This window comes from Nannospalax galili, unplaced genomic scaffold (assembly GCF_000622305.1).
Source record: "Nannospalax galili isolate Female #2095 unplaced genomic scaffold, S.galili_v1.0 scaffold318, whole genome shotgun sequence".
Lineage (NCBI taxonomy): Eukaryota > Metazoa > Chordata > Mammalia > Rodentia > Spalacidae > Nannospalax > Nannospalax galili.
This window is the reverse complement of record NW_008341889.1, coordinates 4532165-4549797: the sequence shown is the minus strand read 5'-3', so window position 1 is coordinate 4549797 and position 17633 is coordinate 4532165. Positions and strand designations below refer to the sequence as shown.

Here is a 17633-nt window from a genome sequence, read left to right as displayed (position 1 = left end):
GATCCCTGTTCTTGCAGAACACCTGGGCTCGAATCCCAGCACCCACATGGCAGCTAACAACTTCCGTAACTCCAGTTCCAGGGGATCTAACAGCCTTTTCTGTCCCCCATGGGCACTGCATGACATGGGCACACTTACGTACATGCACGCATAACACTCATACACATAAAATAAAAATCATAAAAAAAAACATGTATCAGATCTCTGTAACTAGAAATACAGCTGCCATATGGGTGCTGGGAACCAAACCTAAGTCCTCTACATGAGCAGCCAGTGCTCTTAACCCCTGAGCCATCTCTCCAGCCCCTTCTGTTTCATTCTTAAAGCAAGAATTATACATTACTTTCAAAATAAGTAAAAATAAGAATTTTCCTTGTTATGATGATCAGTTTTCTTCTGTTTTGACACAAGAATTATGCATATTTGTAAGGATATAGGACATAAGTTGATTATGTATGGAATTACATTCATCCTACTGTATAAAAGAACACCAGAACTCTCAACTGCAATTTGCTAACTGCTGCTTATCTTTCCTCACAGAAAAATGGTTTGAATTAGTATGCAGTTCAGTGTTTTTTATGTGAATAAGTGCTTTACCTGTGTGTATGTATATGCACCACCCGCATGCAATGCCTGCAGAGACCAGAAAAAGGCATTAGATCCCCTGGAACTGGAGTTACGAATGGTTAACTGTCACGTGTGTGGCTGAGAACTGAAGCCAGGTCTTCTGCAAAAGCAATCAGTGCTCTTAACTGCCAAGGCATCCCTTCAAACCCTCACATAGCTACCTAGACTTCTACATAGAACTATTAAAAAAAAAAATTAGACTATTCCCTCCCATCATGTTATCTTCCCTAACATTTATTCTGCCTTTTAACTTTCTAAGAGTGGGTCATAATATATAGGCCAGGTTGGCCTTAAACTCACAATCCTTTTGCCTCCCTAGTACTAGGATTACAAGTCTGTGCTATATGCCTGGTTTCCAAGTAAACATTAACATAATAAATACTTCACAAGAATTTTCATATGAATATATGCCTTAAACTTCTCAAATGACAAGTATACTGACATTTAATTGTTACTAAGTGATTAAGCTTTCAGCTGCCTTAGGAGAAAAATTCAAACATGAGAGTGCCACTTTCCTAAGTGTAATGAGTAAAACAGATTTTAACAGAGCAGCAAGTTGTCTCCTGAAAGAATAAAAATTCATTAAATGGTATACAATCCTTAGTTTTTTCATCCATAAAGGATGCACACAATCATCTAAATGCTCATACCTGACTTGAAATGCACTAATCTTCCCCAGTGAAAATCCTTCTGTAACGGCTTTTGTTTTACATATGCTTTTTTTGGTCTTCTTGAGACTGGGTCTCCCTGTGGCCCCAGCTGGTCTGGAACTCACAGACCAGGATGGTCTTGAATTTACAGAGATCTGCCTGCCTCTGCCTCCAGAGTGCTGGGATTAAGGGCGTGCATGAACACACCCAGTTTTGTATTCTCTTTTTCTTTTTTTTGTAAAGCTAGATACCAATTCATAGCAGATGAGAAAGTTCTAAGAATAAACCAATGTGCAACAAACTACCAATTACCCCAAATGATACAAGTATGAAATTAGGAGAGAACAAGTATGACCCAACTTGATCTCTAGTTAGGATGAGAAGGGCAGTGCGATTTGAGAGCATGTTTATTAAACCAACTGTAGGAACTGGGGTGGAGGAAGAGGAAGAATACTGTCATAACAGAAATTAATAAAACACTTGAAAATGAATATAAATTTAATAATAAACATTATGGTCAGGCTGTTTATTAAGGAGGCAACCACATATCACAAGTTCGGCTATAGAAATATTTGTAAATCAAACTTCATGTGGATCTAAAAGGACCATGCATCATACTGTCAAAACTGGACACCTGTACAGTGAATTAAAAGTCAATTTAAACATACATAGGCTAGACCATCCTAGAGTTATACAAACACCTGGGGACATACATATATATATATATATATGTATATATTTAATTTGCTTTGTTTTCAAAAAAACTTTTTATAAAAGTGATGTACTGAGAATTTTAAAAAGTATCTGACAATTATGAATGGTCCCCAGTTTTACAAAATGTAATTTCCAGGGTATGAAAACTGAAAAAGTCAACTCTTCACAGAGTGTTTTATATTATACAAACAAGTTTTGTAGAAAAATGATCCAGCAAATGCTTGAGTTAAGAATATTTATATTTTTCCAATTCTTTACACTTTTTATTAACACACTTACAAAAAATAACATCCAAACACCGGGAAAATTAAATAACTTTGGAAGCAGAGATCACAGCTTTCTGCTTACATATAAGTGACAATTCTGGGTTGTTGGCACAAAATAATCAACATTCATAAACCCTTACTACTATATATCAAACATAAGTTAAAATCATAGGCACTAGTTTATCAAACCCCATTTCTCCTGTATGACTAACCACAGTACATCCTTAGATTTTCCCAAACAGAAAAACTGGCAATACACAAAGGCTTTCTAGTAAAAAGGCAATTTTTCTCTTTAGGAAACTACAAGCCTAGAGTCTGTGGTAGTGCAACAGTACATAAAATGAAATCACTTAACTCAGACCCAAAGTACACTCAAAGTGATAAAACAGTTAAAAAAAAAATTTTTTTTTTCTGGTGCAGCCATTTTAAACAAAGTTTAATAACCTGAATATTCCTTTTGAAACGATTATCTAACTTAAAACATGTAATAGATGGTTCATTAAGATTCTTAATTATTAGATTGCAGCATTTATTTTTGAAATGTTACACTGAACAGAGACCTCTTTGCTTTGTGTACACGTGGTTTTACAAAGAGACAGTGGCTGGTTCTTTGTTACTTACTTAGATTTACATGAGATACTCCTTTACCAAAGCAGATGTTGTCTTTATCTTCCTCTGAAAAGCAACAGTTTTTAGTTCATTATGTAGAATTATGATACCATCCTTTCCACCTCATCACCTTCAAATGCAAGGACACAATTTCTCCCTTCCATGCTACACTAAGTCTGCAGCACTGGCAGCTGCACGTGCAGCTGCTTGCATTAGCTGAATGTCTGTCTCCCTGTGGGTCCAGTCAGTAAGGACTGCCTGGTGTCAGTCATTTGCAGAATGGGGGCCTGGTTCTAAGTATTACCGTTTTCTTGACCTATCAACTCAGTGCTGCCTTGAACAGGAAGCCTTCTCTTCCTCCACTGCTCCAGTCGACTTACAGAATGTCCTCCATTAGCAGGAGATTTGTTTAAATCTCTAAAACCTTTTATGTGACCCAACTGCCAATATTTTAGAATTGTTCAAATTAAGCATTTAAGAAACAGACCTCATCATAAAAAATGAGAAGTCTGCTACAGAAGGAAGCTTCAGTTTGGTAATAATCTGGTAAAACTGAAACAGGTGATTGAAAGACTATATATACACATGAGCCTTTAGAGGGCAAGTATTTAGCAAATTAGTCAGACGGTTTGTTACCAAACAATGTAAAAATTGATGTAAGGCAGATCTAAGTCAAAAGGGACAGTATTTTTAAAAAAAGATATTTTATACAGTTACTCAGTTTGAAGTGGATCGACTTAAGTAGGACTTACCAAGCTAGTTTTTCCTACCACATAATAGACCGTTATGCCACTTAATAGCAACAATACAACTGTCATCACCAGAGGTTTTATAGTTAAATGCATAGATTTCCACCCCCTCTCTCGTAGTATGGTTTTATTCCAGGTTGTAAGCACTGAGGTGTTGTTTTATCAAGAGTAAAGACACATACAACTTGCTTTTTCCCCCATCATAGAAACCTGGTAATAGAAACAAGATCTTTTAGTTCTGTGACAGATAACAGCATGTGAAGAAGTTGGCTTCAATAACAAAGGCCATCTTTCCTGAGCCAGGAACTATAAAGTTTAGAAAGATTGTACAACTGATAGTAAGCCCTTTTGGCAATCAAAACAAACACATAGAAGTCTGATATGTCAATGCAACATGATGGATGCACGCTGTAACACTATCTGGGGATGGCTATGTGTGAAGTGAGCTATGTCCCAAATTTAAGACTGAATAAGTGATACTTTTTCCAATGAACCTGAAAAAATAATTTATAAAACTCTCCTAAATATAGGTAGCATGTTTTAATTTTTCACCTAGTTTTTCTCCTTTCTCCCTCCTAAGCTTAATAATCTACAATATCCTAGAGTACCAGTCAAACACTTTAATTAGTCAGAATATTAGTTCTCATTAACACAAATATTTATTGATACTATTTGTACATTAAAGCAGGTTGAACGTCGTTTGGACAGCCTGAATTCATCACCTTCTTGGGTACAAAGGTACTCTCCTGTCTATAAATGGGCATTTTCTTTGGCATCCACTAGGTATTTGTCCAGATATTGGCCTCTGTGAAATATTTAAATAAAAAAAAAGAACCGTGTTTCTACTGAACAAAACTAAAAGTGACTCCATGGAAAGTGATTGTATGATTACCAAACACATCTGATATTAAATGTTATTAAAGTGCTGCTTGATCATCTCTGTCGGTTTGTGCTATTTAAGACAGAGTGGGCTGGGATTTTATAAATCCCAAGAGTCTTTATCTGAAGAGTCTGCATATAAAAGTCATTTTCCAGCCTGGTGAAGGGGTATCCATGAAGCTGTGGACCTCTGCGTTCTTGTCTCTGCTGGTCAGTAACAGCCATCTTTCCAACTGTCATCTTTCATACTACCATAGGTTTTAGGAGCTGGTAAAGATCTGAAATAAAGCATTTTTATAATGATTCTTAATGTATTTACAAAACATTACCACATTTGTTACATTTATTATTTTTCAGGTGACACAGTGCCCCATAAAGGTTGTTTCAGGGAGCTAAGACTGCAGCTCTAAACAACTATTACAGCAACCTTCCTTTACTCAGCATTTTACAATTTTCCAGTTTTACTTTACTCCAGATGATTCCTCTAATCCTGTGTTGACATGGTTATCAGATTAAAATAAGGGGAAAGAGCCAGGCGTGGTGGCGCACGCCTTTAGTCCTAGCACTCAGGAGGCAGAGGCAGGTGGATCTCTGTGAGTTCGAGGCCAACCAGGTCTACATAGCGAATTCCAAGTCAACTGGGGCTACCAGGAGACCCTGTCTCAAAAAGACCAAAAAACAAAAAAAGGGGGCAGGGGGAGTTTCACTTTTTTCAAACACATGGACAACTGATCTACTGTTCTATGAGGAGAATGATGAATGTGACAACTGAAGCTTAGTGCCATCACTAGTGGCAGGCAGGGTGAAGGGAGTGGTTAAAAGGGTTCTGAAGTCAGACATACTTGTAACTGAAGGTCTAACTAGTATGTGCTCTGGCAAATTACTTAAATCTCATTAAATTTCAATATATTCCTTTAAATAAATAGGAGTACTTACTATAATAGATTACTGTAAACATTAGCCAAGGTGAACCTAAGTTGTTTAGCACAGTGTGAAACAAAAGGCCACTACATTCTACTGCTGAAATTGGAAATGTTTATATTAAGATGAAGGAAGTACAGGTACTCAGTTTAAATACAGGATTGGAACTTTTTTTTTTTTTTCAAGAAAATACTTAAATGTTTAATTACAGTTGATGTCCAAATTTATTGATGGTGGTAATCCCATTCTCGAAAAATAAAGATTATAGAAGTATAGTCCACAACTTCAATGGGGTTGGAATCATTTTAAAGTAAACAACAAAACACAGATTTGGGGCTGCATTCAGATCAACTAAGTTAGAATCTCTGGGGGTAGAGTTCTTATCTCTACGTATATAAAAATGCAACAGACAATTCTGAACTATATCAAGTCTGAAAACCATCTACTCAAGTATTGTAGCTAAAAGTTTTTCTTTTTATTCTTTTCATTTTTGAGACAGTGCCTCACTACATAGCCCTGGAACTTGGTATGCAGATCAGGCTGGCCTCAAACTCACAGAGACTCTGTCTGTCTCTGCCTCCCAACTGCTGGGATAAAGGGCACCTGCCACCACATCCAGTTCATACCTTAAATTTTATCTGAAATATCACTCTTGATTCTCTTGTGCTTTACTTCATTGACTGTCGTTATACTTAAAATGAACATCTACCATAGCTAAATCAAGTGGCTTTAATCAATTTCTCTAGGACTCCGAGATGCTTAATCATGTTAGGCATTTGGACAAATCTAGTATGAACCAACTGGTATAATGTCCCAAATGAGGACTTCCCCAAAATGAGGTAATGTTTCACTTCAATTGCACTAAGGCTGCAGTGGTACCCTCTACAACTCCCCATGCTCACCACTGAATGCAGAGACAAAGCTGATTCCAATCTGCCCACTTTGAAAAGTTCAAGCATGCCAAGCAGGATGTCTGCCACTTACCTGCGAACAGGCTGTGCAAGCTTGCTGCGAGGCACTGGTATACCCCCTGCAGAAGGGGCGCTCGGCCGGGGCAGGCCACTCCTCATTGTGGTTGTCCCCGCAGGTCTGGTTAGAGTAGTGCTGTTGATATTGCTAGGGGGGTTTGCTGGGACTGTGTTCTGAACCACAGGAGGCCCAGGTGAGGAGGTGGTTTGTGTGAACTGTGTAGTTTCTTGGCTACTAGGAGAACCAGAGCCATGGTTACTAAATGCTTTCACTGGTTGCCGAAGAGCCAGAGGAGATGGTGCTGCAGGGGAGCGGAACTTGCCTGGAGAAGGTACTACAGAGTGGCAAAGAAAAATCAATGTTTTCAGAGGGAACCAAGTATAAGTGAAATTGCTGTTTTACTTGATGACTGGGCACTAGAATATCTACATTCTTGAACATCACTCTTAAGAAATGCAAAGAATAAAGGACATTTTTGGAAAGATAAAAGAAAAAAGGACCATGGTTAAGTTTACAATAACCAAATCCTTAGTCAAAAGGCTACAACTGTCCTTTAAAAATACATTAACCAGGGTAGCTTGGAATCCACAAAACTATGGGGGGGGGCACCACAGAGCTGTCAAGATGGCTCAGTGGTTAAAGTTGCTTGCTCTGCAAGCCTGGAGACCTAAGTTCAATACCAGGAACCTATATAGAGGTAGAAGGAGAGAACCAACTCCACTAAGTTATTCTCTGACCTCCACACACATGCTGTAGCATACAAGTCTTCCCATCATACACACATACATGCACACAATAAATAAATAAACATATTAGAAAGGTACCACAGGATTCTGCCTCACCATAGCAACTAAGGGCCACATGAGAACATTCTAGCGATGAAAGAAAAGGTTGATACCAGATTGTTCTCTAGAATTTGCGGCACATTTCTGTACCTAAGGAAACATCCACGTAAATATAAATCAAGTAGGTGTCTGGTAACAAAGTCCCATTTTCTAGTCCCATATTTAGTTTCAGTGTAAGTAAAAATCAGAAATTAATGATTATTATTTAAAAAAATCAGCTCTAGGGACAGTGAGATGTTTCAGTGGTAAAGGTGCTTTGCCACATAAGTCTGATAACCTGAGTTCAATCCCTCGAACCTCTGGCAGAAGGGGAAAATCAACTTCTGAAAGCTGTCTTCATACTTTCGTATGTGCAACCTCGTGAGGCAAGTATGCACACATGCGTGAAAAAGATAAAATCAAAACGAACCCCCACACACACCCCCAAACAACCAGATTCTAAAATGCATTATAGTATTGCAACAGGTCTCTTTGAGGTTAAAGCTCAGATCCTGAGCATGCACTTATCCTTTGCTTATTCATGTTTGTATACATCATCTCTGAAAGGTCACTGATTTGAATCTCCTCAGGCAACTATGAACAGCAAGACACAATACAAACACCATAACATGCTTTAAGAAACAAAGAGGAGAATGGAGGGGGGAGGGAGGCAGAAAGTGAGAAAACGGAACAGCAGATCAGAGGCAAAAAGATAACACTATTCTCAGTCAACCTCTCTTAGTTTGAGGATGCTATGGGTGGACTACTCATTGTCCTCACTTCCACTAATCCACATGTAAGACAGAAGTGACAGGTCTAACACAGTAGTGGTAGGAGAGGGTATGTGATGGTTAATCCTGATTGTCAACTTGACTGGACTGAGAAGTGTCTAGTGGATCTGTAAGGCACACTTTGAGGTATATGTGACGGTGTTTCCAGAGAAGATCAAGTAAGGCAGGGAGATCTCCTTGAATGTGGGTAACACCAACTCAGACCAGGAGGACAGACGGAATAAAAGGAAAAAGGAGGAAGCTAGCTAGCAGAGGCACTTTTCCCCTCAGCTTCCTGGCCGCCAAGATGTGAGCTGCTCTACTGTCACACCCTATCTGCCATGACTTACTGAAAGCTATGAAAGCAAGAGCTGGAGGAAACTAGAAAGGAACTTAACAGGAATCTGAGAAGGGATCGTATACTGCTGAAAACACTGATAAAGCTAGACAGACTCATGAAATATTTCTAAAACACTGAACAGAGTGTGTAGTGATTTTTGCAAAAAGGATGCTTGGAGTCTGATATGCAAATCATAGTTCTGAAGCCCTATGATCCACCTACTTGGCTGTGTGTGTGTCTAAAGACAATTTCTAGACTGTAGATGAGAGTGTGTATCCAAGCAGATCAGACTTATCTTGCTGAGTGGAGAAGAAAAAAAACTGAACTGGGAGGAATAGTACTTCAGAGGTGAGTACTGCTCAGAAGACTTTCAGAACTTGAATCTTCAGCTGAACTACAGGCTGAGCATGTACAGAGTGATGCTCTGTGTCAATGGGCAAAGGAGACCTGAAGCACTGTCAACATTAACAGTTGCCAAAGCTGACACAGAATAGAGTCCTGGCCAAATATCAAGGAGATACAGCAAAGTAACTCCAGGAGCTACTCTAAAAGAAACAAGCTTATAACAAGGGGGTAGGGGGGTAGAGAGAGACTACAGCCTAGTCCTAGAATAAAGGAGACTTTAAATCTGTTCTAATAAGGCTTTTAAAAACTTCAAAAGGAATCCACAAGCTACTGCCTATGGGGGCAAGTGAACTGTTTTGGAAATAAAGTTTTATTAAAACACAAACATTCATTTATATCTAATCTATGGCTTTTTTCGAGCTATACTAGCAGGTTGAAAATTGGAATAAAGAGCATATGGTCTACAAGCCTAAAATATTTACTATCTGGCCTTTGAGAAAACATTAATTTATCCCTGCTATAAACGATTAAATTGATCTGTAAAGAAACATAATAGCTTGCCAAAAACAAAGTTCAACAGTATTTAAGAGGATAATAAAATCCAGCACAAAACAGTGTGAAATTCCCCAATGCCCTCTACCCCATAACTAACTGCTAAACATATAAAGAAGTGGGAGAGCAATAAGCAAGGCCACAGAACAATTAGGCCAAGAAGTGGCAGTGACAACTAAACTAGCCAGAAAGGACTTTCAAAGAACTTTCGCAAGGGCTCAAAGCTACACACAGACACACGGACATGGACACACACACTGGCCAGGTGGAGACCCTCTCTCAAAAAACAAAAAATTCCACATTTGATGAAAACATACATATAAGACTGATGAAATGGTTCAGCAAGTAAAAGTGTTTGCTGCATAAGCATGACAATCTGGGCTTGATCCCTGGAACTTATGGTGGAAGGAAAGAACCGACTCTCCAAAGTTTCCTCTGACCCTCACATCCATGCTGTTGCATGTACATGAGCCCATGTGCACGCACACAAACTAATAATACGTAAATTTTTTTTAAAAAGGTGTAGTGGTATGTGCCTTTAATCCTAGCACTCGGGAAGTAGAGGCAGGTGAATCTGTGACATCCAGGCCAGCCAGATCTACATAGTGAGTTCCAGGCTACCTGTGGCAGCAGGGAGATCCTGTCTCAAAAACAAACAAGAAACCCAAATTTTACATTCTTTTTTATAAATTTATTATTTTTATGCCATCTCTCCAGCCCCAAGAAATTCTTTAGAAGAAAATGATACTAGGTGCTAACTTCAATCTGCACAAATCTATGAATGGTGCCCCAAATGAAATAAAGGCATAACCTGGATGGTCAGAGCATATAGAAAAGTGGTTATTCTTGGTATAGGGGTTTGGGCCTTGGATTCTAGGCGTATTCTCCAATTCAGTCTTGTTAATCAGAATTATATTTTATTGTGTGGTGCTGGGGATTGAACACATAGCTTTGGGCATGCTGGGCATGTGATCTACCACTCAGCTACATCCCAAGCCCTTGGTTTATTGAGACAGAGTCTCACTGAGATCATGTAGTTCAGGCTGCCCTTAAACTCATTATACAGCCCAAGTGGCTTTGAGCTGGCATCCTCCTGCCTCCACCCTGAGTTACACATGCAACTTAAGCTAATATTTAAAATCATATCTTATACCTGTATCTATATTTATAGAGAAAGGGTATAGTGACAACTCTCAAGTCATGACAGAGCACAATATATGAAAGCCTGGATTACTAAGATAAAATAAAAAAAACAAAACCCAACAGAGTATACACAAACTTCCGTTACTAGATCAAGTAGAGATATACAAATTCCAGTTCATAACAGCTATGAGTGGATTCTCTTGGAGGGTAGGTAGTTAGGCAGTTCCATAGCTCAGACTCACAAGAAGAATGTAACCTCTTAAAGTATTAAAAATTTGGTCGAGTTATGCTCTTAAAGAAATTTTAAATTATATAGGTCTACTTGATTCAAAAATAAATTAAAGCACTATACAAACATAACAAGATTACTGATTCCTCTCTTTTCACCTGCCTTCCCATGCAGAGGAATGGAGGAATTTAAAGATCTACTAGTCTCAGAAAAGAAACTTACTGTTCCTAAACAATTCCACAAGGAATTTTTTTTCTTTTAAAAAAAATTATCAGCTGGGCATAGTGGTACATGCCTTTAATCCCAGCACTCAGGAGGCAGAGGCAGGTGGATCTCTGTAAGGCCAGCCTGGTCTACACAGTGAGTTCCAGGCCAGCTGGGGGCTATAGGGAGACCCTGTCTCGAAAAGACATATAAATAAATAGTAAAAATTTAAAAATTGTATATGTGCTTATAAAGCAAAGTGATGTTTTTATTCATGTATTTGCTGTGCAATGATCAAATCAGGGTCGTTAGCATATCCATCACCTCCAACATTTATTGTTTGTAGTGAGTGTTCAAAAACCCTTCTGGGTATTTTGAAATACCCAGTACATTTCATCCTACTATGCATCACAACACAACTTCTTTTTCCCATCTGCTTGTAATTTGTATTCACTTACAACTCCCAACCCCACCTCCTTTTGTTTTTCCTCTCTGCTACCCACTACCCCTATACTCTACTGAGTCCCAAGTTTTGAGAATATATGAGTGAGATGATACAATGTTTCTGTCTGGCTCATTACATTTGACTTTGTATCCTTCAAGATCCATCTACTGTTAGAACCACAGGATTTCATCCTTTTAAATGGCTGAATAATACCCCTGTGTATGTTTCTAGGTACATACCACATTTTGAAAAATCCATTCACTGTTAGGTGATTAATAATCTTAAGCTGTTATAAACAGCACTTCAGTAGGCATAGGAGATTCTTGGTCCAAAACTATTTAGTTCTCCCCTTTCCTTCAATTAATCTGTTATTTCTATTAATATGTATGCATCATTGGTATGAGTCATCAATTTTAGTTTTGGTTTTTTGGTTTTTTTTTTAAAGATTTCTCTTCTTTAAAATGTGTGTGCATGTGCGTCTATGTGAATGTATGCCATGTACGTGTGGGAGCTTATGGAAGGCAAAAGAGGGTGTTGGATACCCTGGAGCTGGAGTTACAAGTAGTTGTGACCTGCCTGATTGTAGGTGCTGGTGACTGAACTTGAGTCCTTGGAAAGACCAGCAAGTGCTCTTAACCACTGAGCTGCCTCTCCGGTCCATCACTTTTAGATTTCATCTACTGGCTTTCTCATAGATTAAATGAGATCTAATTTTCTTGCTGTTCCTTACCTCAACTTCCTGGAGTCCTGCCTTCTGCCAATATAGCCATAAGGTATTTGTTCCTTAAATCTGAGTTCAGTGTTTACATTTTGATGAAGTGAATACTGTTTGCTACAGAGTCAGAGAATGTATTATAATTATGCTTTGCTTCCTTTTGGTAAACTTCTGGATAAGAAGCATCCCTTTCTATAAAACCCCTAAAACTATTTCCTTCTCATTCCAAAGAACAAGCTCTGCAGTGTATTGTTTCTGAACCAAAGGAGCTTCTGGTATTTGGTACCCAAGTACACACTCCATGTTTCTATTTGAATATTTTCCTTCCTTCAGATTCTATTATTGAAAACTGATTCGTTACAATCAAGCCACTAAATCAATGCTAACACACTTAATAAACCTGCTAAAATATATTATAGTATTTTGTAACCATACTAAACACATCTTTAAAAAAAAAATTGGGGCCGAAGAGATGGCTCAGTGGTTAAGAACACTGGTTGTTCTTGCAGAAGATCCAGGTTTGAATCCCAGCACCCACCCACATGGCAGCTAACAACTGTCCATAACTCCAGTCCCAGGGGATCTGACAGCTTCTTCTGACCTCTGTGGGCACTGCATGACATGGGTGCACTTACCTACATGCAGGCAATACACTCATACACATAAAATAAAATAAATAAATCAAACATCAAAATTCTCTTCATCATGATGCTCTTATCTGGGTAGGGGAGATATTAGTTGTCACTGCCTATGTGTTCTGTCCCATTCTCTCTGCGTCTTCTGCTCATTCCTGGTACTGTAGGCCTCTCCCATGTCACCATTTTTCTCTCAGTTCTCTGCCCTCTACCTACCCAGTTAATCTTTTGGAACAGATATTGTATAGCAGTGGTGCTCGACTTTCATATATTTCTTCAGCACTCAGCTTTTATAAAAGTTACTACTTCTTAGTAAATATTCCAAACACATCAGTTGACAACAATAACTTGTGTCTTAACTTCAATCAGTTTCTAATGCAAAAGTATTCCTATTTCATTCCACAAATAAGTAACCCTACCAATGTTTGAGGAAAAACATTAATATATAGAATATGTATCACCTGATGCATTTTAAGGTACCTCTTTGTTCAATTCTCACAAGTTTAAAAACAATAACCTTAAGTTGGAATAAATGATAAATTATCATTTAATCCTTTAGGAACAATCTAATACATACCTCTGAAGAAAATAGGTTTCTTCTGGAATTATCCACACAACAGAGAAATAATCCACCTTATTTTATTAAGGAAAAAACAAAAACCTGAAATGTGCCTTGTAGGCATAATGGACTTAGAGAATTCCAGAAAGTGTAAGATTTATCTATACCACTTGCTGAAATCTTAAACTCAGTAAGAGGCTGTAGTTACCTCTTTTTGCAGATGAAGTTTGAAGAAACTGTTTGGCTTTGAGGGAAGTACGAGGCAAATTTTTCAGCCTTTGGGAAGCTGTTGAAAAATAAGGAACTGTAATATTTGCCTGGAAGTACAAGATAAAGGCTATCGTTTCTGTAAACTTGAATACTGTCATACAAACTTTAAAAGTTATCAAGGAACAGAAACCATAGGCAAAATGTTAGAATCCTAGAAGCAGAGGAATTTTAAAGTGATGCTTGGTGCATTAAGTTGGAAAAGAAAAGGGACAGAAATCTTAGTGGTACTGCATATTTTTAGGATTAATCTCTCGTAGATGAAAAAAAAAAACTATGTCAATTGGCTGAAACATCAAAGGGAAAACAAGCCACCAGCAAACATGCTACAGATGCGAAGAATACAAATATCAAGATAAAAGTGATGGGCACAAGCACACAGACTAGAAAAAAATAAATGCAGTATTTGTTTGATGCAAGAAAGCACATTTTGACAAAGCAGTTACTGGTAGATGAATTACCCTAATATGAAACAGTAATTCCCATACTCAAAAAGGAGAAGAAAACCCAGGAGCAGGCAAGTTCTCTGAAAGCCACAATCCTGTGGCTGTAATGTGTTCAACATTATCATGATGTAGAATCCAACTAATTTGCACCTCAGGCTTTGAGGAGCAACATACTGGATCTGTAGACACACATATATAGGGTAGCGGGGAGGGGTGGGCTGGTGTGGTTGATGTGGATAAGTCAAGAGTCAGGACATTTGCTTTTTAATGTGATCAACAAGGCAGCCTATAACTACATTGAAGCCTTACATACATGGCATGTAAGATGGTGCAGAGCTAAGAAGAGTGAAAGTAGTTCCTATTACTCCATATACAGTGATCATGACTCCAATGGATTTCAATGATCAGTCCATTCCAACCAGGAAATCACCTAGCTAAGTGGCTCTAAAATGCCATTCTACTGATAAGAAAGTCAGGCTTTTATACTTCTAGGCTTTACATCCAAAAATAAAAACAAATAGCAGCAGAACAAAGTTCTACCTCTACAAGTCTATGTAAGACATAAAATCATTGGAGAGATAAAGGGATATATATCATGAGATGAAAAAGGAAAATTTTATTTTCTCTATCAAAGTTAAAACACTATTATCTCCTTACTGAGCTAACCAACTTTCAAAAAAGTTTATACACTTGACTTGTAATTTTGTAGCACTCTAACCCTTACTATAGCTAAATAAGGTGTGATACCAACTTAACTCAAATTTTTGTCTGGCAAACTAGCAAAAACTTCTCTAGACTGGGGGGAAAAATTCATGTTATCTTATACCTGATCAGAGAACTACCGTAGGATACTGTTATCAAATATGATTCATCTATATATTTGTTCACATGTTCTCTGTCATTCAGACTTTCACCCATTCATCCCATCCCTATTTTCATTTATTCAAATAGTGGAGTGTGTGGTACCCTGTTTGGGTAGAACAGCTTCAGGAAACAACTAGACATTCTTACTCTTGTGGAATTAATATTTAAGAAAGGGGGATACTGAAAATAACTTTTCAGATGGTGATAGCTGATAGGCAGAAAAAAGAAGTAGGAAAGAAGGCTAAGAAAGAGACTGGAGTTGCAATCATACAAGGGTAATCCATGAAAGGGTTCTCAAAGATGACATCTGCACAAAGTCTGAAAGCAGAGTGGGTGGGAGCCATGTAGTGTCTGGAGAAAACAATCCAGATTGAGGAAAAATCAATAGGAGAGAACACTGGGATTGGGAATGCCAAGTATATTTGAAGAAAAGTAATAGGCTTAGTTGCAAACGACTCACAAAAGGAAACCAAACAAACATGTTGGCAAACTATAAGCCATTTTAAAAATTCTTATTTTTATTTCATGTGTATGAATGTTTTATCGCATGTGTGCATGTGGGTATATACACCATGTGCATGCCTGGTACTCATGAGGCCAGAAAACGGTGTCAGATCCCCTGGAACTGAAAGTTATAGATAGTTGTGAGTCACTAAATGGGTGTTGGGAACCAAATCCAGGTCCCCTGAAAGAGCAGTGAGCATTCTTAACCACTGAGTCATTCTCCAGCCCCATAAGCCATTATCTTTAAAATTATTTATTATATTTATTTGTGAATGTGTGTGCATGCATGCCATGGCATGCATGTGATCAGAGGACAACTTGGAAGAATTGATTCTCTCCTTTCATCACATGGGTCCTGGGGACTGAATTCAGTTGCAGGCTTATCAGCAAGCACCTTCACCCACTGAGCCATCTCACAGACTCTAGCCATTGTGCCTGTTTTTGTCAATTTGACCCAAACTAGAATCACCTGAGAAGAGGGACTCTCAATTGAGGAATTTCCTCCATCAGCTGGACCTGTGGCCATGTTTGTGGGGCATTTTCTTGATTGCCAATTGATGCAGGACAGTCCAGGTTACTTTGGACCATCCCTGCCCAGGTGGGCCTGGGCTGTATAAGAAAGACAGATAAGCAGCGGTCCTTCACTGGCTCCTACCTTGAGTTCCTGCCCTGGTTTCCCAAGATGATGAACTGTAATCTGTAAGTCAAATAAACTCTTTCCTCCCCAGGTTGGTTTTGCTCAATGTTTTATCAACAGGGAAGCAAATGAGGAGAGCCATGAATATTTTAATAAAGGCAGACTCTCAAATGCCATTTGTAATAAACTCTTGCAAAGTTCCTATCTGAATTCACAGCCATGGTTAAGCCAGTGGACTCTATTATCCAGGTTTCATGGTAATGACACAATGGCATCTACAAACAAAGGAAAACCATCCACCAGGATTTCAAAGAATCAGATTTGTCTGATAAAGACAGAATGATATGATTTTCATGAACTACCACATAGTTGTGTTAGTTAAATAAGAACGAAACTAAACTTTATGGGGCTGGAGAGATGGCTCAGTGGTTAAGAGCACTGGCTGTTCTTCCAGAGGCCCCAGGTGTGATTCCCAGCACCCATATGGTGACAAACAACCGCCAGTAACTCCAGTTCCAGGGGATCTGACACCCTCTTCTGACCTCCACAGCAGGTAATACACTCATACGCATAAAATAAAAATAATAAATAATCGGTTGGAGAGATGGCTCAGCTGTGAAGAACACTGGTTGTTCTTGCAGAAGACCGAGTTTGAAGCCCAGCACCCACATGGCGGCTAACAACTGTCTGTAACTCCAGTTCCAGGGGATCTGACAGCCTCTTCTGTCCTCCGCAGGCATTGCATGACATGGGTGCACTTACCTACAAGCAGGCAATTTACGCATACACATAAAATTAAAATTAAAACAAAAAAGCACTGACAGCTCTTGCAGAGGATCTGGGTTTTATTCCCAGCACCCACATGGTGGCTAACAACCATCCATAACCCCAGTTCCAGGGGATTTGACACTCTCTTCAGACCTCCACAGGCACTGCAGGACACAGATACACTTACATACATGCAGGCAATACACTCATACACATAAAATAAAAATAATAACTAAAATATTTTTTAGAAAAAAACTAAAGGAAGAGTTTATTCTGGGTCACAGTTGAAGGATACAGTCCCTCATGGCAGGGAGGTCAAGGAAGCAGGAGCTTGAAGCAGCTGCTCACATTGCATCCACAACCAGGAAGCAGAGAGCCATGAATGAATGTCTCTGCTCAGCTCCCTCTCTCCACATATACAGTCCAGAATCCCATCCAGGAAATGTGCCATCCACAGTAAGCACGTCTTTCCACCTCAATTACTCTAAGATAAACCCCTATGGGGAACACCAAGTGGTTCATCTCCCAGGTAATTCTAGATTCTGCCAAGCTGACAACAAACACTGTCACAAAGGAAAACAAAAAGTAACGAAGGATTGATTGATTGAATGAACTTCTTTTAGCTGTGAACGCTAAGAAGAAAACAATTGTTTTGTCCACCACCATACATCCAGCTCTGAGCCAATGCCTCTAGGTGCTCAGTAAGCACTCACTGAAATGATCTATTCAGTCTGATTCTGATCTATTCTTCAAGGCCCCATTTTTTACTTCTTACTTCCATTTACCTCCGCAGGCTCCCTGGTGCTTTTCTTAATCAATATCAGGACAAATACAGCACACACTCACAAACAAGGCCATCCTCCTATCTGTACCAGTGATCCCTGGGCACAGTATGCTTTCTACAGTGGTGTACTAGAGCGATTTCATTCTGAGAGCCAATAAAAAAATGTAGAGAAACTTTGTGAACCAGTTATTAAACCTGATAATATAAAACATAAATAA

At 38.7% G+C, this 17633-nt stretch overlaps 1 protein-coding gene across 2 annotated transcripts in view; it reads right to left on the bottom strand.

Moving 5' to 3' along the window:
• Positions 1 to 2212: 2212 nt before the first annotated feature.
• Positions 2213 to 17633, bottom strand: part of Slain2 (SLAIN motif family member 2) — a 59545-nt gene continuing 44124 nt past the window's right edge. The window contains exons 7-9 of one of the 2 annotated variants that reach the window (XM_008837703.3): positions 13354 to 13431; positions 6400 to 6718; positions 2213 to 4772 (exon numbers count right to left, since the gene is read on the bottom strand). In XM_008837703.3, the coding sequence (XP_008835925.1) occupies positions 4706 to 4772; positions 6400 to 6718; positions 13354 to 13431 (464 nt within the window). In that variant the 3' untranslated portion in view covers positions 2213 to 4705. The remainder of the gene's footprint in view (positions 4773 to 6399; positions 6719 to 13353; positions 13432 to 17633) is intronic. The other variant, XM_008837704.3, reaches the window with a different exon arrangement.